The sequence below is a fragment of the Vombatus ursinus genome, unplaced genomic scaffold (genome assembly GCF_900497805.2).
Source record: "Vombatus ursinus unplaced genomic scaffold, bare-nosed wombat genome assembly UNPS02014809.1, whole genome shotgun sequence".
Lineage (NCBI taxonomy): Eukaryota > Metazoa > Chordata > Mammalia > Diprotodontia > Vombatidae > Vombatus > Vombatus ursinus.
Window position 1 is genome coordinate 13,180,388 of NW_020954587.1, and position 20,330 is coordinate 13,200,717.

Below are 20,330 nucleotides of genomic sequence, written 5' to 3' on the forward strand. Positions count from 1 at the left end.
TCAGTCTAGCTCAGCAGCTATTTAAAAATATCCTTTTCTTCACATGGTATGCAGACCAGAAACAACACTTACACATGTTCTGAAGTGTATGTTGGGGTTGCATTAGCAATGTGTGCTATACATGTTAATAAAAATTAGGCTTATCATCATTCTCATATTATACATGCATATCTTCCATTAAAGTTTTACTCCAATACATCATCTAGGAAGATGTGATCCTGAATTTTAAAGGCTATAACAGCAAAGCACTAACTGACAAGTTCTGCCAGTCTTGAAAAGCACTGAGCATGGACCTGGTGATGGATTATCAGTCAACCCGAAGACCATAGAGATTTGTCACTAGATAGGTATCAGGATGATGAACTTTTCAGTCATAACAATTCTTGAAGACAATCTTCTGAGTTATAGAGGAATTGCAGTTCTTGTCATTGAGGGTAACATAACAATGAAATTGTAGATCTTCGAAATATTTTAAATATTGCAGTATTTGTTGATATATTACATAACCCTTGGATCAAAAGTCTATTTGCATAAGCCTCTCCTCATTGGTGAAGATTGATTCTCAATGCTCCTGCTGACAGGAGAGGTAGAATTGAAAGAGGAGGACTCTTAGTCTTTTGGCTTCCAGCTGTGAGAGAAAAATCACCCTGGCAGAGAAAGACTCTTGGAAAACGCCAACATGTAGAGAAGCCCAGTTATCTTCTTTCTTTCACAGTTTTTCTCTCCCTTCAGGCATTTGAAGAGAATCTGGCACTTTGTGCCTTCTTTCTAGAAGCTGAAAGTCAGAAAACCAGTATCTCTCTTCTTTTAATTCCAACTCTCTGGTCAGTAGGAGCATTGAGTAAGCAATCTCCACCAGTGAGGATCGTCTTATGCAAATAGTTCTTTATGCCAAGGGCTACAATTATAGGCCTTCCCTTCCAGATGTAGAAAATGAGAGCATCAGATACTGTTTTTTCAAACTCAAGTAGCAGAATCAATGAAACAGCATTTATTAGGTGCTAAACACCTAATATGTGCTGGGCATTATGCAAATTATTAGGGATACAAATACAAAAGCAAGACAGTCCCTGCCCTCAAAAAGTTTACCTTCTACAAGAGGAAAAGGGAAAAGATAGACCAACCACAGGGTTATCCATGTAGAATTGGAAAGAACCTTAGAAGCCATTTAGTTCAAACACCCAATTTTACAGCTGTGAAAACTGAAGTCCACTTTAGTTAAGGGATGTGTCCAAAGTTACATAGTTATTAAGTACAGAGTTAAGGTTCAAGCTTGAGAAAGGAGAACTATTTAGAAATCACAAAGTGTGGCATCTTCCTAACTATTGGGCATACTTCTACAAGGTCCAGACCTTGAAATTCAGTGTTGGATGGTCATTTGACACTGCAACAAAAGCTAGTTGGTGGAGGGTCTACAGTTAAGACTAATGTTATCTACTGTTATCTACTGTTGAATTTTGGTCAGTGACACTGTGCTAGACAACAGAGGTTCCACTAGGGAGCCTTAGTAGGAAAGTTATAGAGGGAGTCGATACTGTTGCTTCATTGTTGACCTATATGGTATATTGATTAATGTGTTTCAGAAATTGAGCCTGAAAATAGCTCAGAGGTGATTAACTATAATGATTTAAAAAAAGCTAATACATAGGTCCTATGAAAAAAGTTAATAGAATTAGTGTTATTTATCATGGGGAAAAAGAGATTGAATAAGTATGTCTTTATGTATATGAAGGACTGGATAGAAAATAATTACCAATTGCTTTCCATTTCCACTGAGAATTGAGCAAGAACATAAGACTTAAATTTAAGGAGGAGGGATTTTGTGTCAGGGAAAATTTTCCTCATATTAAGTGTTAAGAAGTATAATTTAGTTGTCCAAAGAGTTTTTTTAATTCTTTCTTTCTTTTTTATTTTAAAAATATTTAATTTTTTTTACAATTGTAAGTAAAAAACAATTTTAACATTCATTTAAAAAATTTTTTGAGTCTCAAATTCTTCATTCTCTCTCTCTCTTCACCCCTCATTGAGAAGCCAAGCAATTTGACATAGGTTATACATATACAGTCATGCAAAACATATTTCCATATTAATTATGTTGTGAAAGAAAACAGACCCCAAAAAACCATAAGAAAAATAAAGAAAGTTTTTTAAAAGTATACTTCAGTCTGCATTCAGACTTCATCACTTCTTTCTCTGGAGGTGGATAGCATTTTTCATCATAAGTCTTTGAAATTGTCTTAGATCATTGTGTCACTGAGAATTTCTAAGTAATTCACAGTTATTCATCATATAATATTGCTGTTACTATGTACACTGTTCTCCTAGTTCTACTCACTCTACTTTTCATTAGTTCATATAAGTCTTTCCAGGTTTTTGTGAGAGTATCCTGCTGAAAGATGAACAGCCCTTGTTTGGAGAGAACTCAATAAAGCATCTCATCCAAATAGCAGCTCTGAGTGAAACAAGGCTGGCAAATGAAGACCACCTTACCAAGTTGGAGCTGGATACATGTTTTTCTAAAGTGGCTGCAGTGATAGGATGTGCCATGAAGCTGGCTGGTGCAATCAAAACTAATCTAGTCAGCAAACTTGTCTGCCTCCCAAAAGGAATGAATGACAACCTCATGACAATGTAATTGCCCCTTGTAGGAAAGTACCATACCACCATCATCAGTACATATACTCCTACCATAAGAAACCCTGATAAGGTCAACGAAAAATTTTATGAAGACCTGGACACCCTCATCATCAATATGCTGAAAGAGAACAATCTTGTAATTCTGGGTGTTTTTTTTTTTATTTTTGTGAGGCAATAGGGGTTAAGTGATTTGCCCAGAGTCACACAGCTAGTAAGTGTCAAGTGTCTGAGGCCGGATTTGAACTCAGGTCCTCCTGACTCCAAGGCTGGAGCTCTATCCACTGCCCCTCTGGGTGACTTGAATGCCAGAGTAGGCACATACTACCAGACATGGCAGAGTTCTGGGAAGGAATGGAGTCAGAAGCAGCAACAGCAATGATCACTTACTACTGAAGACTTGTACATCTCATGACTTTCTCATCACCAACACTGTCTTCTGTTTACCGAAATGCAATAAAACTTGATGGATGCACCCTTGTAGCAAACATTGGCATTTAATAGACTATGTCATTGTAAAGACAAAAAAAAATCTATTCCAGCTGAGGTTTACAAGGCAGGGTGTCCACTGCTCATACAAAAGCTGAGAATCGCATTCATTTCACACACCAGCAAGATTATGCTTAAGATTCTGCAAGCTAGGCTTCAGCAATGTTTGAACCAAGAATTACCAGAAGAACAGGCTGGTTTTCAAAGAGGCAGAGGAACTAGAGACCAAATTGCCAACATTTGCCACTAGATTATGGAGAAATCAAGGGAGATCCAGAAAAAGATCTACTTCTGCTTCATTAACTACACTAAAGCCTTTGACTATGTGAATCACAACAAAATGTGGCAAGCCCCCAAAGAGATAGGAGTACCAGATCATCTTACCTGTCTCCTGATGAACTTGTATGCTGGTCAAGAAGCAACAGTTAGAACTGAACATAAAACAACTGATAGGTTTGAGATTGGGAAAGGAGTACAATTGGGCTGTATATTGTTACCTTATTTATTTCACTTACTTGCAGAGTACATGATAGTGAAATGCCAGGCTGGATGAATCAAAAGCTAGAATTAAGGTTGTTGGGGAAAATATCAATAATCTCAGATATGCAGATGATGCCACTTTGGTGGCAGAAAGTGAAGAGGAATTAAGAAGCCTTTTGATTGGAGTGGAAGAGCAGAATGTCAAAGTTGGCTTGAAGCTTAACATAAAAAAAAAAAAATAAAGATGTTGGCAACTGGTCCCATCACTTCCTGGCAAATAGAGGGAGAAGAAATGGAAACAGTGTTAGATTTTATATTCTTGGACTCAAAGGTGCAGATGGTAACTGCAGCCATGAAATTAAAAGAAGCTTGCTCCTTGGAAGGAAAGCTAAGGCACACCTGAACAGCATACTAAAGAACAGAGACACATCACCTTTCTGAAAAGGTCCATATAGTCAAAGCTACTGTTTTTCCAGTAGCAATATATGACTATGAGAGTTGGACTATAAGGAAAGCTGATCACCTCAGAATTGACACTTGGGAATTGTGGTGCTGGAGAAAACTTTTGAGAGTTCCTTAGAAAGCAAGGAGATCAAGTCAGTCAATACTTAAAGAAGTAAATTAAGACTATTCACCAGAAAATCAAATATTGAAGTTGAAGCTTAAATACTTTTGCCACATAATGAGAAGATAGGACTCATTGGAAAAGACCCTGATGTTGGGAAAGTTTGAAAGCAAAAGGAAAAGAGGATAGCAGAGGATAAGATGGATAGATAGTGTCATGGAAACAACAAATATGAACTTGGACAGACTTCAAAAGATAGTGGAGGATAGAAGGGCCTGGTGTACTATGATCCATTGGATCATGAAGAATCGGATATACCTGAACGACAACAACAAAAAAGAACATTTTCTTCAATATTTTTGTGCCTCTTTTTCCAAACCATTAATTCTCTTTTCAAAATTTTCTTACATCTCTCTCATTTCTTTTCCTAGTTATTCCTGTACTACTCTTATCGCTTTAACTCTTCCAGGAATTCTTATTGGGCTTGGTCCAATTAGCATTTTTCTTTGAGGTTTTGGTTGTAATTCATATTGTTGTCTTCTTCTGAATTTATATTCTGGTTTTCCCTGCCACCACAGGAGCTTTCTATGTTCAAGTCCTTTTTTTGTTATCTGCTCATTTTTTCAGTCTATTTCTTGACTTTGAACTTTATGTTAAAGCTAGGTTTTGCTCTCCTTGGGGTGGGTAGGCTTTGTGCCAAGTTTTGGGCTTTTTTGTGCTGCTATTTGCAGAGCTAGTTCTGGGAGATCTGCAAGTTTTTGGTGCTTCCAAGGTGGTATGCTCTGGAGAGAGGTGTTGTTACTCTTCTTCTGGTCTGAACTCTAGTCTTTACCCAGGAAGGGTCCTTGGTCCCCTGCAGCCACAAGAGCTAACCTCTCCTTTGCTTTGGAACTGAGACCAAGACCCTTGTTTCTCTTCCTTCCCCACCCCCCTGCCACGCCAGCCCTGCTCTCTGCCCTTGAACTGCCACCCAGAATGCTTCTGGGCTGAGAGCTCCAGAAGCAGCAGCTGCTGCTGCTAGGGTCACTGTTGCCATCACTGCATATGTGGCGTCAGGACATGCCTCCACCTTGTTGTCACAAACTTCTCCTGTTGACCTCCTATGTTTTCATAGGCCAGAAAAATGCTTCATCCTGACTTTTTGTTGGCTCTGCCATTCCAAAATTTGATTTGAGGCATTATTTTAAAGTTATTTATAGGGGAATGTTGAGAGAGGTCAGCTGGGTTGCCTCTAATCCGCCATCTTTTGCTGTGCCCCTTCACTTGGAGGATTTTCACTGGCTGTTCCCCATGACTGGAACTATCTCTTCCTTATTCCCATCTCCTGCCTTCTTTTAAATCTCAGCCAAAGTCCTACCTTCTGCAAGAAGCCTGTCCCAGTCCTCCTTAATCTTAGTGCCTTCCCTCTGAAACTACCTCCAATGTATCCAGCATATCTGTTGTTTGCACAAAGTTGTTTGCATGTTGTCTTCCCCTTTAGATTGTGAATTCCTTGAGAACAAGGACTGGGATCTTTTTTGCCTTTCTTTGTATCCCTAGTGCTTAACACAATGCCTGACGAGTAGTAAGTGCTTAATAAATGCTTGTTCACTGAATGAGTGCCATCCATCTGTTGGAAGCTACAGAGAACTTCAGGTACAGTGATGAATTACAGAGCAGATGATTACAGGCCTTTTGAAGGGGAACCCCCAGTGAAAATGACCACAGAAACCTGAGTAACAGACATATATATACTCAGGAATCACAATAGAAGCAAGTCCAGCTGGGAGTCTATCCAGGACTTGATTCTAAGAGACTATGTTGCTTGTAGTTAATTATCATTATTTCCCATAAACTCTGCTTAAGCCCTAGATGAGCTGTAAGTAAATATGTTCATTCTCTAACCTTTGTGAACTGTGTGTTTCCAAGGGCAGTTGGACAGCACCCTAGGCGGTGTCAGGTTGTGAAGTTCCCAGATTGTCTGTATGAGAGCAACAATTCAGAGAAGTGAGAAGGGTACTTGTATCTTTCTGTCATGTGAGAATTTCTGAGCCAAGAAGCACATCCATAATTTGAGGATTTTCAAGATTAGTGGTGATGGAGTGATCACAGTATCATAAGATTTAGAGCTGGAAGGCACCTGAGATAGAGCTACCTTATTTTAAAGATGAGGAAACAGCTCCAGAGAAGGAGAGGACAAGTAGTGGTGGTTATTAGTTTAAACTCCCAAATCAATTAGGACATAAAGAATAAGCAGGGTAATGGAATGAGGAGAAAGGAAGCACCAGGGATTTTTGTTCATTTGAAAAGTTTCAAAAATCCTTAAAGGATATTTTTAAATTATTGAGGGAAGTAATTAGTGTTGTCTTTTATTTAGCCAGCTCTGATCTCCTCAATTGGAGTGTGTTGGGGAGGGCGGTTGGGGGGCAGGGGGTAGTGGGTGGGATCTAGTCAAAAGTGTAGGCATTAAAATTTCAACAAGAAATAACCACTAGCAATATCATGATGTGTGTGACTGAACCATCCATCTCTTCTGGGCTGAACACCAGCATAAACAGAGAGAACAACAGGGGACTACTGGTCTGGAAAACAAGGCCTCAATGAGTTTTGAAATTTCCTCCCTCTTACTCCTCCCCACCTCTGTTCCTTCTGTCCTGCCGGTTAGTTGAATCGGTGAGTCTGCAACAAACTCTCATCTCCTTAGGCACACACTCCTCCCTCCTGGGCTTGGACACTGGCTCCCAAGCCTCCTCCTTTTCATTTTAGCTGAGTTCTCCCTACTGTGAACTTGGTGAAGCTGCAGCAGCAGCAGCAGCAGCCCGGGACTGCTCCACCAAGCACCTTACAGACTTGGCGACCTTTCTCATTGCTTGGGAACACAATGTGTCTAAACTCCCTTCTCAGCAGCTATACATACATCCCAGTAGAACTAGTTATGCATCAAAAGGCCGGGGTCTCGATGGTTGGCTGATGGTCGGAGCCACAAAACACACCCACATTTCCATCTGTAAATTACACGACAGTATCATACTGCAGTTTCCATAGACTGAATTTACTGATACTGTGGCTAATGCTAGGCAGGTTTTGTGTGTGTGTGTGTGTGTGTGTGTGTGTGTGTGTGTGTAGAAGCATTGAATGAATAAGGTGTTTGACACTTTATGAAATGGCCCATTTAAAAGGAAAGTCCTTTTAAAGCTCCTTTAACATTATTATGAGTCCTTCCTCCAAGTCCTAAGAACAGTATGCCCCTCGAACCCTGGTCAAGTCCCTGCGTTTAGTTCTGGGACAGTTCACAACATATGAACCCCAACTGTCCCCCATCTCCATCACCCAAGGACAAGCGAGCATGCGCCTGAATCCCTAGTCTTTAGCTTACTCCTCAGGTCAGTCTCGGGGACTTGCAGATAAGTGCGTCACGGCTCCCAACACTCTTGGAAAAGGGGGGGGGGCGCATTTCTCTGGGGAAGGGAAGGAAGGCAAGTGTATAGCCAGTGCTCCGATACCTCTAGGGGGAAGGGGGGAAGAGCAAGCTGAGTGTTTTAGGGGCGGAGACACCCTGGCTGGGGCACCCAGGGCACTATAGGCGCTCAAGTTGCCCAGCCCACCCAGAGCCGGGGCAGCCTGCTAGGAGCTTGCCTCTCCAGGCGGCTCGGGGAAAGGCTGGTTTCTCTTCCGTCATGCAGTAAAAGTTATTTTCTTTTTTCTTTACTATCCCTCTCCTTCTCCCTCTCCTTTTCTTCCTCTCCTCTTCCCCTTGCCTCTTCAAACCCTTCTTCTTCACTACCTCCCCACACCCCCCACGCCCTTAGTTTCCTCTACCACAGCAGCAAATAGCTGTGATTTCCTCTTGGGGAAACTACGTGGATCCTTCCCTAGGCTCCTCGCTCCGCCCTGGTATCCTTTTTCCTCTCCTTGGATAAGACCCCAGCCGGGGTCTGAAGAAGTTCTCTAGCCCCCGGCAGGGAGCAAAGCAGGGAGAGTGGTGGGAGGAGAGCAGCTGGCATCTGACCCATCTCCGCCATGTGACTCTGTCTTCCACCCACCTACCCCCCGCCCGGGCGCGCCCTCCCTCCCTGCGTCCCGGTCCCCATTCTTCGTTCACCGCGCACCATGTTTCAGCGGGATCGGGGGCAGCTAACCTCGCGCCTGCAGCATCCCAGCCTCCGGAGACAGGTAGAGCCCGTGCTACTATTTCGCCTCTTCTACTGTACCTTCTTGGTGTGCACCAAAGAGATCGCAGCCCTCACTGACTTCTCCGGTAAGAGGCGCCCTCCGTCATTCTCTGTTCACCTGCCTCCCCTCCGAGAGCCACAGGTGGGCCAGGAGAGACAGCGGTGGTGGCAGCAGCAGTGGTGGCCGCCGCCAAAATGGGTATGGCTGGATGGGTTTCTGGGTGGTTGGATTGAAGGTTTTCAAGGCTGTTGCCTCCTCTTGCTCTTAGCCCTTAGTTTAGGAGGCTATCTATCAGAGAGGGGAGGTAGAATTCCCTTAGAAATGGGAGATAAAAGAATAAGGAATTTCTAGACCTCCAGCGATGTGGAACCCTCCAGGTTGTGTCCTGCCTCATCTCTGAACTGGGCAAACACCAGAGTAAATTTGGTGACTCTTGCTGTTACGCAGTTAAATGCACATATTCTGGTTCAGAAAGTTTGCCTGTTGACAAGACCGTGGGTTTTACGGGGAGAACCCTTGTTCTCCCACCCAGTACCTGCATGTACTCACTTGTCATAGAGGATAAATTGTTTGAACTGAAGACTGGACTGAGAAGGAAGCAAACCACGGGAGAGACATAAACCCATTTTAGGAAGTTCACGGTTATAGTTCATTCCTGGGAAAGTCAAGAAGAGTGGGGGTGGGGGGAGGCAGGTATCTATCAAACCATCAATCTTTGTATGTAGGGGCAAGAGAGACAATGGGGAGGGAGGATAAAAGGAATGAAATAATTTTATAACTAAGTAGCCGTAACCCTGTATCTTTTTCTATCCCTCTGCCCTTCTTTAAGCTGAGTGATTAAATAGTTTAATGGATTTTGGGAATTCTGGTCAAGTCTCCATTGTAGTACTGTCAGAGCATTTCTGGTATGCAGGTGCAGCATGTTTGTCAAAAGAAAAGCATTCCAAAGGTTGGTTATAGAAACAGCATTATTGTCAATGTTGTGTTTGCTGAGAAAAACAGCATGGTATGATTGGAACGGGCTCGCGCCTACTTAACTTACTTTTGAGCCTCTGACTTCCTGGAGTTCCTAACTTAGCCACTATGTTAAAACTATGGTACATATAGCCTCTCTCTGGAGTTTTGCAGTGGGCTTTATAATAGGCGTGGATGGTTGATGTACCCAGCAGCCAGGTCTGGTTGCAGTGGGATATAATGCATTTCAGAGGACTTACTGAAAAACATTTCTTGTGTACTGAAAGTCAAGACTTAGGTATCTTATTTACTTATAGAGAATATGTCATTGTTAAATGAGAGAACTTAGGTCAGTGGTTCTTTGCTTTGAATATTTAATACCAACTTAATGTTCCCACGTGGCAGTAACCCTGGCAAAGCAAGCCAAGATATGCCTATTTGGCAAGAAAACTATGGCCCTCAAAATCAAACAAAAAGGCAAGATAGCTTCACTAAATGTCTTGGGAAAATGTACTGTACTCTTGCAAGAATTATTGACTTAAAAAAAACCTCTTAGTTGCAAGAAAAGTTCTGTATCTGTTGTGGGTTTGATCTATGACAGTTTAAAAAAATAGGTGGCATAACTAATAAACCTACTGTGTTGACATCATTGAAACTGAACAAATGTTTTAGGTAAACTGGGTCTCATACCTTAGATTGTTCTCCTAAATTACAGCTGAAGATTGTTTTCTTGGTGTTTTTTTCTACATCATCAAATTATTGATGTATAAAATTATATTTATAGGAGACCTGTATACCTCAGCAGTAAAGTTCTAAACAGTAATTACAGTCAAATTCACCAACAAAAAAACATCTATTGAAGAGAACTGAAAATTTAAAAAATGGAAAATATGTCTTCCCAGAGCCATAAACAGGGTGCCATGACAGGAGTTTTGATAAAGGAAGGCAAAATTTAGAGGTTACAGAATTTGAAATAATGATTTTAAAAGACTGAACATTTTAAAGGCTTGTTACATATAGATTTTTATAGCACATTCACTCCTTCAGCAGTGTGGAAAGTATTTAGCAAGAATAATTTGTTAAAGTTTGATCCCAAAGGAGTGTGTTAAGAGGGAGTAGATTTGTTTTCCCTTCTCCCCCAGCTAGTTGAGGTAATCACAGAAAGTAAGGGCATATAACAAATATGCCAACAAAGTACAAAGGCACTGTATGTCCTGTTTACCCCTTTACAAAGTGTGAAAAAGTAAATTGGAAGGGGAGCTTGGCCATCGGTTGGGCCATTGGTTGGTTATGACCTTGGTGGGTTTTAAAAAACTAAGCCTGCTAGATGTGGGGACAGTTTGAGAGTCCAAAGTAGGGAGCAGCTTTGTGGAGTATGAACCCAGTACCTCTACCAGAAGGTTGGAAGGTGGAGACTTTTCTCTTTTATCTATCCCATCTCCTGCAGCAGTGCTATTTACCCACTAGGAAACACTGCATCTAACATGGGAACAGTTTGGAGAGTCAAGCAATTTGAGATAAGGAGCAGAGACATATACTACCCAGGCAGATACAGACACAGACAACATTCAAAAGGGATGGGGGGCACAGGAGTACTCTCCCCCTCCAACTTGGCACTCACAGATTCACACGTAATTGTTTTCATATTGTCTGTGAGCTCCTTCAGAGTAGGGACTGTCTTTTGCCTTCCTTTGTATCCCCAGAGCTTAGCACAGTGCTTAGCACATAGTAGGTATAAATGTATATTGACTGACAGCAGGGTAACCACTCCTGTTTTGGGTTCAAAGTTAGTCTTTTGGTCAACCCTTTTTGAACTATAGCCCACAAGCCCCCAATGGTGAGTTTGTTATTGTTGCATCATTTTTCAGTCCTGTCCAACCCTTCCTGACCTCACTTGGGGTTTTCTTGGTAAAGATACTAGAGTGGTTTGCCATTTCCTTCTCCAGCTCATTTACTCCTCAAATGGAGGAAAGCAGGGTTAAGTGACTTGCCTAGGGTCACACAGCTAGTATGTGTCTGAGACTGGATTTGAACTTGCAGTCTTCTTGACACCTTGCCTGGCACTCTTTCCACTATAGCACCTAGCTACTCCTAAATTGGTAAATTTACCTTGAATAATAAAGTCAGCCAGTGTCAGGCAGTAGACACAATTAGTTCACAACAAAGGCATTTGCTAGGATGGCATACTAAGAATGCTACTCACAGTGCAAAGAGTAGGCATGAACTTAGACAACAGTAGCAGATATCATAAAATTTAAAAATAATAATTTGTTACACTAGAAAGCTGCTAGTGATGCCCTCCTCACTCTCTTCCCAAGTAACAACAATTGAAGTTCCTTCCCTGTCCCCCTACATCCTCCCATGGGGAAATGTCCAGCATCTCTCGAGGTAGCTCCATATTGGCCAGCCTCAGGGTCTTCCCTCTACACCCTGCCCCCTTCCTGCCCTGTCAGTGGATTCAGAGGTTAGCTTAGTGTTATTTACCCAGACCTCATTTCATCCTTTTCGCTCCAGGTGCTGAAAATGGTATTTATGGTTCCATATCATGCAAAGAAACTTGAGCTGTGACTCATTCATCTAAATCACATGATTTTCCCTTCCCGTCATATCCCAACTTTTGGTGTGATATATTGTTGGTCTACCCTAAGGTAGACAGTTCTGTGACTAAGTTGAAACAGATAAACTCTAGCAACCCAGGCTGGGTGGTGATACTGTTAGGTCTTGTTATTATCTGTTCACATTTCTTTCTCAAAACTTTGGGATGATCCAGAGATCTGCAGATAAGTGAACAGGTTTTTAGTGACCCTTTTAGGAGTAGGTGGGAAAACTGATTCTAAACCATGTGAGTAAATTTAGATTTTAAAGCAGTTTGTGTGAAACATTCAGAAAATAGAGTAGAGGAGGAAAATTCTTAGAAAACCTCAAGGAATAAGATTCAGCCTTCTGAAATTGTCCTGTTCTAGCTTATTCTAACATCTATACTGATCATAACTTTTGATGACATCTGCGTCATCACAGAGATGTGATAGCAATGAAAATTGCTCACGTCTTAAGATAAGAATTTGAGTGTTTTTTGGGAAAGTTTTATTTGATTCTGACTGAAGAACTCCAAACCTCACTTGAACTTCAAAGCTGTCCAGTCATTGTTCAGGGCAGGCCCTCTAGTTTGCTTTTTATAAGCTTGGCAGGGTTTATGCAGTAACAAAGCTGTATGCTATAAAGAACTCTTGCAGCCTTCCCCTACCGAGAGCCCTGCAATAATAACTCTATGTCAGAGTTCAGTCTTTTGTGATGTACTTATACATTTGTTTTGCTAAATAAGGACAACATTAAAAAAAAAAAGAGTCAGAAAGAGGGAGGAGGACAGAGGGAACTCGATGCTGTCCTTTATCTTTTTTTTCCAGGGGTGGAAGAACCACATAAAAAGGCAGCAGCAGAATGTCAAGAGGTCAAAACCATCTTTGTGCAATATAAAATCCAGTAGCAAGAGACTGGAAGGAAATTTGCTTAAAGTTTTTTTTCTCTTCATTGCTACTCTTTCTTGAAGTTCAGTGATTGTCAGCTGGCATATTTTTTCCTGTTATTTCTGCTTTTGGTGATTCTAGCATCAGATTCCACCTCCCTGCCTTTCCCCCTTCTCCCACCCCCACCCCCACACTCAATTAGTTTTCTCCATTTCTCCACATAGCGTCATATGCTGGTAACTTACTCTAATCATCCCTGAGTTTGTTTTGAGACCCTGTGTGAAATCCCACACCCTCTTTTCTTTTCTAAATATGTTATAGAGTTGCTGCCAGAGCTAATTGGAAAACTTTCATCACTACATTAAAAATGTATCCCAGGAAATTTCATGCAAAATTGATACTTCCGTTTTTTTAATCCTATACTCAAATGTATTTGGACTTTATCCATTTTCCTCTTCCCAAACTGATTCTATCCTTTTGAACACATTGCTAATCTGAGAACTGAGTTTAAGAAGCCCAAACTTTTCATTGACTTTTCCTCTAAGACAAGGATACCATCATTTCCAAAAATCTTTTCTGTTGAGAGAGCAGTACTATGAAGGGAGGTCCAAGTTATGACATGAGAGAGAAAGATAATAAAGACCCACCATTTTATGCATTGTAAAAGGAACAGCATAAAACAGTGGGGTCTTTTGGCATCCACTAAGGATCCTTTTTAAACTTCCCACTTCTGAAGGTTGAGATTCTGACAGCACCTCCATGCTTGGGACCCTAGGGGGAGCATATAAAGAAGGGAAGCAGCTGATGGCTTAAATTACCACTCTCCTTTGGAGGGAGCAAGCTTTTTTATCTCTCTTCCTCTTCCTCTTCCTTCTGTTCCTCTTCTCATCCCTTTCCCTTTCCCTGTCACCTTACCAAAACTCTAAGTATTTGATAAGATTGTGATTGGTCTAGGGAGAGAGAAGAAGAAGGGGAAAGTTTTTCCAGGTCCTCTTTCCCCTCCCTCACAGACACTTTAATTTCTGCCTCTCCCACCCATCTGTAGGCAGATAAATTATGGTTGTGCATGGTCCTCAGTCTTCACTCTCTCTCTTCCTTCAGTCAGTTGCCAAGTCTTCTCAATTCTACATCCATAACATCTCTCATATCTGTTTCCTTCTCTCCATTCATTTGGACACCTCTGTTTAGGCTCTTGTTGAGTCTCACCTGGACTATTACAGTATCCTCTTTTTTTTTTCCTTTTTTTTTTTTTTTTTTGGTGAGGCAGTTGGGGTTAAGTGACTTGCCCAGGGTCACACAGCTAGTAAGTGTCAAGTATTTGACGCCCAATTTGAACTCAGGTCCTCCTGACTTCAGGGCCAGTGCTCTATCCTCTGCACCCCCAGCTGCCCCTGCAGTATCCCCTTAATCCAGCTCCCTGCTTCAAGTCTCTTCCCTCTCCCGTATAGCATAACTATTCTCTACATAACTGCTAAAGTAATATTCCCAAAATGGAGGTTTGACCATGTCACTCCCCTACTCAATAAACTGGTGACTTCTTACTTCTTCTAGGATCAAGAACAATCTCTTCTCTTTGGCATTTAAAGCTCTTCATATCCAGGTTCCAACCTATTCTTTCAATCATATTCTACATTACTGCTTTTCATATTGAGGTAACTAAGTGGTGTAGTGGATCAAGTCCTGGGTTTGGAGTCAGGAAGCCCTGAATTCAAATATGGCCTCAGATACTTACTAGCAGTGTGACTCTGGGCAAGTTCCTTTGCCTTAGCTTCCTCAACTGTAAAATGGGGATAATGACAGTACTTGCCTTCCATCCAGAGTAGTTATGATGTAGAAGTGAAATAATATGTATTTATTTTTTATATATTTTGTGTATGCTTAAGTATACTTATCTCCCCCTTTAGAATATAGGTTCCTTGAAAGCAGGAAATGATTCATTATTGTCTCTGTATCACCATTGCCTACAGTGCCCAACATATAGTAGGTTTCCTGGCTAACTGATTCAGTTTTGCATGGGGTATGGTAGACAGGGGACAGTATGATTGTTGAGGCCCTCATTTTGCTGAAGGGGTTCCCTCTAACTCAAAGAAAAGTTTATAGATGTCAGTAGAGATTTCTCAGACCCAAGCAAATGATACTTTATTTAAGCAAATGATAGCAGGAGCTGGTTGGGGAAACCTAGATCAATTAGACCTAGTCATCTGATTGATAAAATTAAGAGTGTCAAATTTTGAGTACATTGGCTACATATGAAAGGATCAGCCAATGCAAGTGAGCATTGTCTGGGACAATAGACGGTAGATTTGCCCCAACGTCCATATTTTGCACCCTTTCATTGACTTGGACAATCTGGTCAGACTGGGAGTTTTAAATTAGTGAAACTGATGTTGGTCTAAGATTGAAGACAATGGGCTCTTAGGATCACTTCCAAAAGCATCAGTAAGAGAATAGGGAGAAGATTTATTTTTTTTCTCCCCTCTTAAGCAAGAACATCTTGCAGCAACGTTCTTGAATTCCCCTCACATACTGCACCCAAGCACTTGTTTCCTATAGACATACATTTCTGCTATATGTGGGCCTAGAAATTATATTCATCTCCAAATACATAGCTATGCAAATTTAGTAAGCAAAAAATTGATAAAATTCTCAAAAGTTGCCATTTGTCTTTGTAGAGATAAAGCTTGTTCCAACCAAAAGACAATTAGAAAATTTAAAAAAAAAAAGGAAGTTGGGGGTGGGTGGGAAATGACTTTTTCCTCTCAGAAGGAAAATCTGGTCCCAAGTGAGCTTCTGGAGCATGTGGTACTCTTCCAACACATAGTGGGAACCTGAGATCAAGTAGAAGTCACCTCTTTCTCCTTCAACTGAGAATACAAATTAAGCTGGGTGAAAATCTCCAATAGCGTAGCACCCTTTTTGACAGCTGAACTACTGTGGTCCAGGCCTTCATCATCTCATGCCTGGACTACTGTAACAGCCTGCTGGTGGGTCTGGCTGCCCCAAGTCTCTCCCCACTCCAATCCATTCTCCATTCAGCCACCAAAATGATTTTCCTAAAACAGAGTTCCTACCAGGTGCCTCCCCTACTCAATAAACTCCAATGACTCCTTATTGCCTCCAAGATAAAATGCAAAATCCTCAGTTTGTCATTCAAAGCTCTTCATAACCTAGCCTCCTCCTAACTTTCCAGTCTTTTGACACTTTTCCATCAATCCAGTGACACTGATCTTCTTTTTGCACGAACAAGATAGTCCATCTCTTGGTTCTGGGCATTTTATCTAACTGTCCTCCATCTGTGGAATGTTCTCCCTTCTTATCTTGCCTCCTGGCTTCCATGAGTTTCTTTAAGTCCCAACTCAAATCCCACAGGAAGCTTTTCCCAACCATTCTCATTTCTGGTGCCTTCCTTCTCTTAATTATTTTCTATTTATCCTGTATAAAGCTTATTTGTATATATCTATGTGTTGTCTCCTCCGTGAAATTGTGAGCTCCTTGACAGCAAGGTCTGTCTTCTGCCTCTTTTTGTAGCCCCAGGGCTTAACACATAGTAGGTGCTTAATAAATGTTTAATGACTAATTGACTATCTCTCCCATTCACTTTCTAGTTAAGTTTCCCTGGAGGCAGGGGTATTCCAGTTCAAGTACCTTTTGAGTCCCAGAATTGCTCCTCACTAGGTGAGATGTTACAACTAGTTGAATTACTTTTCTGGATTTAGCTTTGCCAGCTAGTCACAATTTCCATTGAACTGGATAAACTGAACTCTGACTAAGCACTTAGAACTAGAACGCTTAACCAATGATCAGCGGACAGCCTTCTCAGTCCCTCAGAGTCTCCACTCTGAGGCTTGCCATCTCTCCCAGACAGTAGGATTTCAGTTTCTGATTGGTGCCAAGCACACTCTCTCTTTGTCTTTCTGTGTTGGGCTCTGTCTCTATCTCTCTGTCCCCCTGTCTCTGAACCTCTCTTGAATTTCCCTCTCATGCCGCATATAAGCACATGTCTTTTATTGTTTTGTGCTTCTGCTACAAGAGGCTGTTGCATGGGAAGGTGTGAGAAATTCCCTTCCCTGCCTTGCTGCCCTTGGCTCTACTTTTCAGCCAGGGTCGGTTTCACCATTTTAAAACTCGGTCTCTTTTGATAATTTGCCTATCTCCGTGAGTAGGTGGACAAAAATCCCCATGGTTATTCATGGGATAAATCCGTTACTTCTATCAGTCCCCAGTGGTGTTTTCCAATCCCTTAATATGCAAAAGGACCACCAAAATCTAACACCCTTAATTTCCTCAAGCAGGTCAGATAGATCCCTTAATCAAACTCACCCTTCCTACTACAAACATAGTCAGAACACCACCTCTTCTACATTATGAACTTGAACAAGTCTCTAGGTCTCAATTTCTCCATCTGTAAGATGTTACCAACTATCTCTTAATTTCCAGCTCTAATGGCCTTCTTTTAATCTTCATCCTTCTTTACTTTTCTTCAGCAGTTGATATTATTAATCACTCTCTTATCCTGTATACTCTCTCCTCTCTGGGTTTTTATGACACCTTTCCTTACTGGTTCTCCTACCTATTTAATAGCTCCTTCACAGTTTTCCTTTGCACATTCATTATTCATTTTATAACATCTAACTATAAGACTCTGTCCTGAGTATTCTTTTTTTCCCCTGTACTCATTCATTTGGCAACCTCATTCAGGTCTAATTAGTTCCATTACTCCCAGATCTATATGTCCTGCTCTAGTCTCTCTCCTGAGCCCCAGTCAACTAACAGAAACTTCCCACTGGACATTTTGAACTGAATGTATTGTAGTTATATCAAATTCAACATACCAAAACAGAACTCATCTTTTCCCTAAAACTCATCCCACTTCCAAACTTCCCCATTATTGCTGAGGGCACAGTTATCCTTCCAGTCAGCCAGGCTTCCAACTTTTGTGTCACTCTTGGCTCCTCACTTTCATTCAACCCACATATCAACCAAAGCTAAGCCCAACTTAGCTTTTCTATGTCCACATCTCTTGCATACATCCTTTCCTCACCATTCATACAGCCACCACCCTCTTTCAGGTAGGTCCTCATCATGTCTTGGTTGGACTACTACAATTGTTTCCTTTTTGGTCTCTCTACCTCAAGCTTCTTCAACATTATCTCTACACAGCTTCCAAAGTGATTTACCCAAAGGTTAGGTCTTCTACTCTAAATCTGTCTCTTCTCCTAATCTGACTATTTCTATTGATGGTACCACCAGCTTTCTAGTCTTTTACATAAATTCCAAAATAATCTTCCTAAAACCTCATTCCCATGTTCAAAAACCTGCAGTGGTTTTGAATGTGTTGTTACTTGTTACTTCCGGAAATAATACATTGTTTTTTGGCTTCAACTTATCTTTCTAGTCTTAATTCACATTACTTTCTTTCACATACTCTATTTTCCAACCAAGTTGAATTTTTTGAAGTAGCATTTTGAATTGTTTTTAAATTAACAAGCATTTGTTTTCTTACTTTCTCTCGCTCAACCCTCATTGGAAAAAAGAAAAAAACAAAGCCCTCATAACAGATACATATAGTCTAGCAAAACAAATCTCTACATTGATTATATCCAATGTCTCATTCAATATTTTGAATCTGTCACTTCTTTTACAAGGTAGGTAGCATGATTCATCAACAATTCTCCAGAATCTGGCTTGGTCATTGCACTAATCAGAGTTAAGTCTTTCAAAGTTGTTTGTCTTCACAATGTTGTCATTGTACAAATTGTTCTGCTTTCCCTCCTCACTTCACTCCTCATCAGTTCATACAAGTCTTCCCAGGTTTCTGTGAAGTCCTATCTTTTGTCATTTCTTATGGCACAATAGAATTCTCTTATATTAGCCATTTCCCAATTGATGGACAGTTCTTTGCCACTACAAAAATGGCTGCTACAAATATTTTTTCCATCTGTTTCCTTTTTCCTTTTCTTTAATCTCTTTGGACTATGGGTCAAGTAATGGTATTTCTGGGTCAAAGGCCATGGACAATTAATTGGCTTTGCGAGCATAATTCCAGTACACTAACTGTTTTTGGAACCTACTACTATCTCCTGCCTCCATGCATTGGCACAAACCATCACCATGCCTGCCATACACTCCCTCCTCATCTCTCCTTTTCAGAATCTTTATCGTCTTTCAAGGCTAAGTTCAGGTACTAGGTCTTATGTGTAGTTTTCCTTGGTACCTCTATATTCTCTCATTCCCTATATAGGTGTTCTCTCCTCTATATATTCCTAGGGTATCTTATTTGTACCTTTTCCTACCTACCTTGTACTAAATATATTTATAATATATTTATATAATTTATAGATTTATGTAATACAAATAAAATATATTTCTATAAAATGTATTTATGAGGTATTTACACCTCATTAGAATGTCAGCATCTTAAAGTGCAAAAATAATTTTTTTTCTTTAAAGTTCCTCACCCTTAAGCAAGTATAATACTTGCTTAAAAAAATGTTTGTTGGACTGATGCAGAGTGAAATGAGCAGAACCAGGAGAATGTTGTACACAATAACAGCCACACTGTGCAGTGACTAACTTTGATAGATTTAGCCCTTCTCAGCAATGCAAGGATCTAAGACATCTCCAAAAGTCTCATGATGGAAAATATTATCCACATCCAGAGAAAGAATTATGGAGTTTGAATGCAGATCGAAGCATACTATTTGCTCTTTTTTCCCTTCTGTTTTGTTTCCTCTTTCTTGTGGTTCCTCCTGTTGGTTCTAATTCTTCCTTACCACATGACTAATGTGCAAATGTGTTTAATAGAAATATATATGTATAGCCTATATCAGATTGCATACCATCTTGGGGAGGGAGGGGGAGAAGAATTTAAAACTCAAAAGCATGTGGAAGTGATTGTTGAAAACTAAAAATAAATTAATAAAAAAATGTTTGTTGAACAGCTCAACCAAGAGAAAAAGTGGTGTCTTGATGAAATAGGGAATGGTAGGGTGGACTGGACAGGTGATTTAGTATTTTAGGAAAGTGTTAAAATTCAAGCATAAAGAGCACTATCTGGGTAAGTCTTGGGTAAGGCTTACATTAGAGAAGAATATCAAGGCAGTAAATAGTAAGTAGATAACTGGGTCTTAGGTATAGAAGGTTGAAATAGAAGGTGGTGCAGGATAGAAAGTGAACCAAAGACAGACTTTGCCTCTTGAACGGTTTTGTTCACTGTTGGTCCCATAGCAGAGTTTATCAAGTGTCCAAGATGGATTAAACTGCTTTAACCTCAGATCTCAAGAGGAAGATCACCAGAGGAAAAAGTGCTAGGGTTGAAGTCACTGACGTAAGTACAAGGAGAAAATGGGAAGATACATATGACTGATTTGGTCTACTGGTGTGCTGAGGTCCCCTTTGTTTGGTCAAGTGGCTCCGAGGGAGAGGAATGGCCCTCTCTACACCATACCACCATCCTATCCCATACCCACTTTGGCCTTTGACATGGCCTCCCTCTGTCAGGTTCATTGAGTGTGACCAAGGAGTCCTGCAAGGTTGTTTTCTCATCAGATCTTTAGAGTGCATATGACTGAAGAGTTTGGAGATTCAGATGA

General features: G+C 40.8%; 1 protein-coding gene across 6 annotated transcripts in view; it reads left to right on the top strand.

Annotated features, from left to right (window-relative positions):
• Window positions 1-7,671: 7,671 nt before the first annotated feature.
• Window positions 7,672-20,330, top strand: part of EVA1C (eva-1 homolog C) — an 83,831-nt gene continuing 71,172 nt past the window's right edge. The window contains exon 1 of one of the 6 annotated variants that reach the window (XM_027875653.1): window positions 7,672-8,405. In XM_027875653.1, the coding sequence (XP_027731454.1) occupies window positions 8,258-8,405 (148 nt within the window). In that variant the 5' untranslated portion in view covers window positions 7,672-8,257. The other 5 variants (XM_027875659.1, XM_027875656.1, XM_027875654.1 and 2 more) reach the window with 5 other exon arrangements.